Raw genomic sequence first — 9,134 nt, 5'->3', positions numbered from 1 at the left:
TGACATACAACAGTGCGCCACTTGCTTGCTGATGCTGAAAAAGCTGGGTCCACCGGGAGTAGAATGCCTCACCAAGGTCTTCAACTTGTCTATGGCCACTCTCATCATCCCTGACAAGTGGAAAGCAGGGAGAGTGGTTACATTACTGAAGCCTGGGAAACCCGCCAACCAAGAGGAGTCTTATCGTCCGATAACTCTCCTTTCCCCAGTAGTGAAGACTTTTGAGGCCCTTCTCCTACCACTCTTTACGAAAGACTTGCCTCCAGCCTCACACCAGCATGGTTTCCGAAGAGTGCATAGCATCACCACGGCACTCACCGTCATTAACACCCAGATAAACCGCGGCCTTAACCAAAACCGCCCCTGCGAGAGGACTGTCCTAGTAGTGTTGGATCTAAAAAGGGCTTTCGACATTTTACAGTCGACACTCCCGCCAAGGCTGAAGAGGTGGTCCGCGAACTACCCGAGTGGTCGTCATTCGTCGGTGATATTTCGAGACCAAACATCTAAGCAGAGGAAAATAAAGCAAGGTGTAACGCAGGGGGTGTTCACCCTTACTTTTCAATTTCTATATTTCGAAACTCCCCCAGCCAGCAGAGGGAGTATCCCTGGTCTCATAAACCGATCCAATGTCATATAGCGATAATGATTAAAAAATGTGAAACTATATTACGTTTCAATAAAATAAGATTCATTCATTTTGAATACAAGTTTAGTTTAAACTTCATGTTGTTACAATAACAAAAATTAGACGAGTAAAGTACAATATAATCTGCGGCAATAAATAAAATTACACATTTGCTTCTTTTAGTATTTATTAATACTTTCTCAAATTAAAAAAGAAAAAGCATACAATACAATACATGTATGTGTATTTGTATTTTGCTCTTAATACTATCGCAGCTAAATGCATTGATCAATTATTTACAGGAGAAAATCATGTAGTAAGATTTTTACACAATGTTTTAGCTTTACTTTAAGTTCTTTTCTTGATGACTTTTTTGTTTTTTCTTTTTTTTATGAAAAACACGCTTAAATCTATATAACTAACCTACGTGTGGTGAGCTTTAATCAAAATAGGCATAATACGTTCTTATACAGTATATTATGCAACAATTATAGCTATTTACATTATTTGCACCAACACTGACCGCAAAACGCTTGGTACGGCATTTTTTACAGTGGATTTTAGTTTATTTTAGTTTTGACTAACCACAGTTTCCCGGAAATTTTTAATTTTTTGCACAAAGTATGCTTCCAAAGTCTCGGCGCACTTGTAAAACGATGAATCTTTTGGATTGTAGTAGCGGCAGTTGTCGAAAATTTTCGTCATATCACCAATAAATTCCGATAATTTAGTGTACACGTTTGTATCCAATTTCTTCTCAATTTTTTGTAGATCTATTCAATTTAAATGAATAAAATTTAATTCAAATTAGAAATTCCAATCTTTATATAGTAGTTTAAAAACAATATATAATACACACCCATAGGTTCTTTAATGACTTTATAGTAGTCGGGCGCTTCTTCTGGGTCCACTGGCTCCATAAAAGGCCATGCACTCTTGTGTGACTGCAAATTTAGAAGAACACAATTCAGTAAAGGAATGCTGAGCTTTATTTTAAAAATATTTTAATTGCATGTTACCTGAATTTGCTTAATAAGTTTCTTCAATTCGATCGTCTCATTTTCGGCTAAATTCTTCATATTTGCCAAGTTTACCGAATTGTTGCGCTGGCATTGTGGACAAATATATTCATCGATAAACTCTGCTTCACTTTGCACAATACCCACACAACGACCGTGGAACCAATCTTGACATTTGTCGCAGCAGATATAGAATTGTGACTCGTCATACGGTTGGCGACACGAACAATACAGTTCTTGGGTCTCGCGAGCTCGCTTGCAATCATCACAAATAAATTCAGATAATTTTTTAGATGCTTCTTCTGTAATGTTTACACAATCACCATGGAACCAGTTACTGCACAAATCACAGCCAACATAGAACCTTTTTTAAGAATGAATGGGGGAAAAATAGTTTTCGAATTTTAATTGTTAAATAAAAAATATCACAGCAGATAACAACATACTTCGTATCATCGTATGGTGTGCGACAAATGCAATACAATTTCTCCTTCTTCTTATTGACTTTCTTCTGTGATCTTCCGTGCGGATTTTTGGACGGTGTCATTGATGGTGATAGAGGAGCGTTGTGATTCTTTAACTGTTTAGTTGGTCTGAAATTAAATAGAATTATGAATACCCAAGCCATTTATTTTCAATAAAAAAAAAAGTTACAACAACAAAAAATCATTGTGGTAAATTTCTGCGCATAACTCTTAGCATCAGCCCTAGGTCCCTAGTCATAGTCCTCTCAGCGTTTTATGTTAATACTGAAATCGGTGGGCTGTAAGGTGATAGCTTAGGCCGATGATGTTGTTATTGCTGTATCTGGTAAATTTGTATCTACATTAAGAGACCTGCTTTAGATATACTTTCTAGGTGAGCAGAAAAGTGTAGTCTAGGAGTGAGTCAACCGAGATTTCATATTGTTCACTAGGAAACACAGAATCCCTCAGCTAAGTCCAATTATGCTCAAGGGGGAAGCTGTTCTGATTTTGGAAGAAACCAAGTACTTGGGACTAAACATAGATAGGAAAATGACTTGGAAGTCAAACATCTTAGAAAGAGTCAGGAAAGCGAACCTAGCTTTTGATGCCTGTAAGCGAGCTTTAGGTAAGACCTGGGGAATTAAAATTAAGGTTGCTTATTGGCTTTACACTGCTGTCGTCAGACCCATTCGTCTATATGGAAATGTTGTCTGGTGGTGTGCTATGCAGAAAAAAACCTATTCTAATTTATTGAATATTGTGCAGAGATCAGCGGAATTAGCAATATGTGGCATCATGAAAACCACGCCATCCATGGCTTTGGATATCATATTACATCTGCCACCCCTAGATCTCTTCTGCAAATACTCAGCGGCCTGCTCTGCTTTAAGGCTCAAAGCGAGCTCACAATGGAGGACTGTCACACATGGACATTCAACCATCTTAGACTCCTATACGGATATACTCAGTGACTGTGATTATCACCCTCCCATTCTCTGCTTCGAAAGGAATTTCCTAATGAAAATCCCTTCTAGACTGGAATGGCTTGAAGAAGATCCAACACCCACCACACCCGTTAAGATTTACACGGACGGATCTAGAATGGACACCAGGGTTATATTGCGAAGAGCTTTCTATTAGTGAATCTTTTAAACAACCCGATCACTGTAGTGTTTTTCAAGCGGAAATAAAGGCTATTCATGAAACCTTCAAATGGTTAAAGATAAACAGAATATCATCAACAGCATTCTATCAGACAGCCAAGCTGCCCTACGAGCCCGGGATGCATTCCAAACAACATCAAGGAGTGTCTTACGTTGTCACCAATCTCTAAATGAGATGGCCAAGCAATATCGTATAATCTTATCCTGGGTTCCAGGCCACAGAGATATACCAGGGAACTGTAGGGCAGACCTACTTGCAAGAGAAGGTACCTGTATGCCAAACATAAGTAATTTTATGGAGGTACCTCTTGTAAGCTTCTTATTAAAGACGCACTAATCAGTTCTGCAAATCAAAGATGGATTAGCGTTAACACCTGTGAAATTGCTAGGCAAATATGGCCAAGGCTAAATCTACGTCTGTCCAAGAGTATTATAAAATTGAGTAGACTTCAAATTAGGACCTTAGTAGGGGCACTAACAGGACATTGTCTCATAGTAAATCATGCAAGGAGATTAGGCGTAGTTTCAGATATATTTTTGGGGCGCTGAACTCGATTCTGGGTTAAAAAGTGTCTATCACATTATGCCTTTGAGAAATTGAAGGTAAAAACCTAAACAAACGAGTTTTTGTGTGTCTTTATCTCTCCTTTTCTCAAAATCCTGACGTGCTAGATACTTTCAACTTATACTCAAATTAAAGCTGAGATCTTCGCTATAACCATGCATATATACAAGTTCCGAAAAAAACAGCTTCGAATAAAATGTGGCTAACCCCAAGGGGGAACGCCACTATGAAAATTAAAAAAAATCGATTTTTTTTTTTGCATAAATTGTTAGTATAACTACGCAAGAAAATGTGGTACAAATTTTAAAGCAAAATTCGCTTAATTCCCGATTCTGTGTGCGCTTAAATGAGCGCCCGTCGGTTCGGCTCCGTAACTATTTTTTTGGGCCTGTTGAAAATCAAAAAAATGGTGAAAAACACACATCGAAATTCAAATCACCACTATTTTGTCAAAAAAAAACGGCTACGTACAACGATAGCCACTATCGTGTAGATTAATACAATTTTTGGTTTTTTGATGATTTTTCATTGCTGTATCGCTGCCACCACATGATGGCATTTTTTTAACTCGTTACGTTTATTTACATAAATTTGTCAATTTTCAATATTAAGAAATAAAAATTTACATCAACATAGTTTAATACATATATCGTCCCCTTAGTATAACAATAGCCTATGTGCTCATAGGCTATTATTTTTTTATTGAATTTTTGGATTCTCCATCGTCGATTTTATATGTGGTCAAAATTTGGTCAAATTCTAGTTCCACAAAGTGCGTCAAAACGTCAGTCAAAAATAATAAATATTTACAGACATAACGAGATTTGAGTGAGAGCTACTTTCGACAAAAAGTTTGAAATTCATTTTCTCAAAACATCAAAAAATTTATAGGCTATTTTAATACTAAGGGGACGATATAATCAATTGCCTTTTGTCCTATCCTCGAATAATAATTCCTACTTACAAAAAAAAAATAAATCCCAAAAATCGACTATTGACAAATCGACAAATTGACATTGTGCTATTATTTATGTTCCCATTGAAAGCACCTATGGAATAGAGAATTTTTGTAACTGGAACTTCAAATAGTACTTGAATCAAAAAATTTTTTTGTGGAAACGTTTTGTTTCACAATTTATCGTAATAATATTCAGAAACGATTTATATTTATTGTACAAATGAATGCTTCGCATAACCATACATCAACATTTTTCAGTTATCTCTAAAGCCGTTATTCAACATTAATTATCATTAAGTCTGTTCATGAAGCAAATTGTTACAAATTATTAATTGTTGGAGTTCATGTGTACAAAAAACTTGCAAAGAGAGGAAAGTGAGAGGCAAAATGACACTTCATTTTGAGGGGAAATTGCAAGTTTTTACTGGAAAAAGTTGCAAGCTTTTAATGGAAAATTTTTAATGTAAGAATTTGCAATTGAGAAAAAGAGCTGATCGCAAAGTAAAAATAAACACGAATTAAAATTTGCGAATTGAGTCAAAGGTCTAAATTTAATATTGGCAATATACTCATATGGAGCAAGGAAGAAAGCTGCGATTGCCACAACGGTACAATTGCTAATGGAATGGTCTTCATATGACAGCAATGTTGAGGCGGAACAAATTATTGTGGTCAAATAAAATCATGTGATACTAAGCTCGTTATTTTGTATATTGTTTGTTTTATTTAATTTTTTTTGGTAGGTAGCTCAACCGAAATTTTTTAACTTTTTGTGATTTTCCCCGCCAACAATTTAATGAGCTGTTCGTAAAACTTGCAAATTGTTACTGGTTTTGCGTGCATGTAATTTTTTTGATATTTTTCTCTTTGAGAGCGAAATTAAGTGACTGGATAATTTTTACATGATGTGAATTTAAATCGGTCGAAAAAAAAACTGTGTAACATTCAGTTTAATAGTTCAGTTCCAAATACATTATAATTTTGTGTACTTACTTCTTTGTTTCATTGGTTGTTAGGCCCCCACCACTAGAGCCACCGCCAGCGGTGCTACAGAACTTTTTATTTGCATCCACCTTTTCTGAGGAACTTAATAATTCTGTGTTCATTTCCTCTTTGATTTCATGTTGTAAATTACGCTCCAAAAGCGAACGCTTTTTTAATATACTCTTCTTTAGGAGATCTTTGTGACGCTCTAGTGTTTGCTGCAAAAAGAAATTAAAAAATGAAATTTTTTTTTAATTTTAACATCACTTTACATGCAGTTCAAGTGCGATGATACAAATACCATTTACATTTATAAATGTAAATGAATTTAAATGCATTTTTATTTTTAAACACTGAAATATAAATTATAGAGCAATATCTATGGTGAGTACACATACAAGAGGAAAATAAATGCGACTCACGAACTTACATTTAATGCTTGATTACGCTGCTCATTGTCATCGAGCAACAATAAATCGCCCCGCTTAACACTGCTATCCCTGAGTGTATTGTTTGTCGAGTACGCGGTGATGACGTTCTGATCGTTTATTACATTCGACTTTTTCGATGTGCGTTGCAGCAACTGCTGTTGCTGGTTCCAGTCACCATTCTCATTTTTAGTTTTGTATAAGTGCCGCTTTTTGCTCGAAACACTGCTGACCGGAGTGCCGGGTATTGTTTGTTGTTGACTTGTGGACTTGTCCAGCTGCTGACGTGGTTCATCGTGAACAATATTCATATTAGAGCTGCCTTTAGTAAGTAAATTTTTGCTGTTTGCTTTAAGAGAGTAAACGATTATTAAAATAATGGCCTGATTATGGAATTGTTTTACGAAAAAAGAAACAATTAAATGAATTTTAACTATTCTGTTACAAGTTTTTTTTTTGGCTATAACCTTTCTTAACTTAACTTAACTTTCGAACTTCAACACATTATTATTAGGTTGGGTTCCTGGACAAGAGGGAAGTAAAATTGCTGATATTTTTCCTAATTTTAAAAAAGTTTTTTTTTATGTTCTGTGGTTTAGTTTATGTTTATGTTATGCCTTCCGCCGTTGAATAAATAAACCATTCTACGTAGTAATAAATAACTTACTTAAATCTGACATTGAATTTGCTGTGTCTTATAATAGATCTTTGAGATTCTCGTCACAAGAAAATGCCTACCTGCGTAGAATTGGCTACATATATGAATTGAAACCTTACAAAACATCACCATGAAGTTTTCGCCAAAATTTCTAAGGACATAGATATACATACATATGTTAATAGGAAAACTACTTCGTTGTGAAATGTTGGTACATGGGTGTGATTAATGCCAGCCTAAAAAGGATACAGATATTTTTAAAATATTTTCAATTGATCTGATCGACGATAAAAAAACTACTACACCAGAAGTAGTAGCTATACTAACATCAAAATAATAATTATTTTTACCCTCTGTTTGTTTTTTTTTCTTATAAGTTTATGAAATCAAAATTTCAGCACAACCAATAACTTTAAAATGTTGTTTTAAAATAAAACTTGTAAAAACTTAGATTTCTTTCAGGTTGCATGACTTAAATGTCTACCATGAGGAGCAAGCCTACAAGTGAAATTTGCCAAATAGTCGATTCAGGAATGCCTAATTTTTGAGAACGTCGTGATATCAATGTTGCTAGCTATAGGTTGTTCACCAACACTTTGCGCTACAGCAGCAATATTCTCAATAGAACATCCAGCAGCAAGGAAAGCAGAAAACAAAAAGTCATCGTGTAGGTGCACGAAGATTTTCGAAGACTTCTTAAAAAGAGAAAGTGCAAAGAATACAGGGTGAAAAGAAATACAGGGTCATTAGACCGCGTTAATACATTAGACTTTTGTTGCTTCAGCATTGTGAATTCTCTTTTGGTGTTGCCCGTGTTCACATACCTGGCAATTGCTTAATTTTTAGTCAACAATCAACATTGAACATTGAGAATAATGGGAACACAAAGGGTATTGACATAGCACGAGCATCACATGTTGAAGCAACAAATGTGTCTCTTACTAATTCTCATTAAGTGCTTCCAGACAAATGTAATTTCTGGCAGCTCTTTTCCAGTCCTACTAACATATGTTTATTTAGACTAGTTGCTTCATCTATTCGCCACGTGCTAACGCTTGGTGAATCGAAGAGGCCTTATGTTTACATTCACTTCTCAGTGCTTCCAATTACAAAACGCTGTGCTGCCAAATTAACGATGAAAAACAAAACAGAACCGATCATATATTGAGCAAGATCTCTATCAGAAACAAAACGTTGGGTAGCATTTACGTGCAAATTTTTATCCAGATCCCGATAATTGACCATTGGAACACAGATTACATGTTGTTGTTGTTTTAACAGCATAGGTAGCCCTTTCAGTGTGGGCATATCACCGGTCATCTTCATCTAGCTCATCTAGGGGTAGGCCCAGGAAACATGCTGTTTCGACAGGTTGGGTCCAGAGGGAGAGGGGGGTTAGATGAGTCGGTTTGAGGGGGCATGTGAAGAGGTGGTTAGTATCGTGCGGGGTACCTTCACATGCCGGACATGTGTTTGGTATGTCGGGGTCAATTCTGGATATTTAGGAGTTTAACCTGCTACACTATCCAGAACGTAGTTGTGCCAGTGTTACACGAGTCTCACGGGGAAGCTGGAGCTCTTCGTCTGCAATGGGTGGTGGTTGGACTCCGATTACGACATTCACAGGACGGAAGTTCATGAAGGTGGTGACGGTCTCTCGGTGGATGTCGTTTATTGACTGTCTAAATACTGTCCGGTCCAGTAGGTTGCGGTCAGTTTTGTCCTGGATTTCGTCAGCGTAGTCTAGGCGGTGTCTCCTGACGTGCCTGGGAGGCGGCTCTGGCTCAAGCAGGTGTCTGCAGGGGTGAAATCTGCGGTAACATCCAAGCAGGAACTGCTTGCTGAGCAGTTTATTGTGCTCTACTACTGGGAGCATTTGTGCCTCGTTATGTAGGTGTTGAATGGGAGACATCAGGAGGCACCCGGTCGCTGTCCGAATGGCGGTATTTTGACATGTCTGTAGCTTTGTCCACTGCGTATCACTAGTTCCAGGCGACTAGACAGGCGCAGAATAGTTTAGAACCGGCCTACCAATTGCCTTAAATGTCGAAAGCAACAGTTCTTTGCCTTTGCCCCAAGTGCTGCTGGCCAGCGATTTGAGGACCTTGTTGCGATTTTGGGTGCGCAGAGAAGGAGAGCAAGCTGTCAAAGGTTACACCCAAAATTTTGGGGTTATTTACCGTCGGAATTGGTGTGTCGTCGACTTTTAGCTTAAGGAACAGCTTGACCTCCTTTGTCCAGGTGGTAAAGAGGGTCGCCGTGGA

General features: G+C 37.2%; 1 protein-coding gene across 1 annotated transcript in view; it reads right to left on the bottom strand.

The window, feature by feature from the left end:
- Positions 1 to 669: 669 nt before the first annotated feature.
- The window catches only part of LOC128860966 (nucleosome-remodeling factor subunit NURF301), a 34,749-nt gene continuing 26,284 nt past the window's right edge, over positions 670 to 9,134 (bottom strand). Inside the window, exons 10-15 of the mRNA XM_054098787.1 lie at positions 6,215 to 6,561; positions 5,794 to 6,002; positions 2,094 to 2,240; positions 1,648 to 2,011; positions 1,488 to 1,572; positions 670 to 1,401 (exon numbers count right to left, since the gene is read on the bottom strand). Coding sequence (XP_053954762.1) covers positions 1,199 to 1,401; positions 1,488 to 1,572; positions 1,648 to 2,011; positions 2,094 to 2,240; positions 5,794 to 6,002; positions 6,215 to 6,561 — 1,355 coding nt within the window. The 3' untranslated portion in view covers positions 670 to 1,198. The remainder of the gene's footprint in view (positions 1,402 to 1,487; positions 1,573 to 1,647; positions 2,012 to 2,093; positions 2,241 to 5,793; positions 6,003 to 6,214; positions 6,562 to 9,134) is intronic.

This window comes from Anastrepha ludens, chromosome 4, assembly GCF_028408465.1.
Source record: "Anastrepha ludens isolate Willacy chromosome 4, idAnaLude1.1, whole genome shotgun sequence".
NCBI lineage: Eukaryota > Metazoa > Arthropoda > Insecta > Diptera > Tephritidae > Anastrepha > Anastrepha ludens.
The sequence above is the reverse complement of the archived record's forward strand: the minus strand, read 5'-3'. Positions and strand labels throughout refer to the sequence as shown.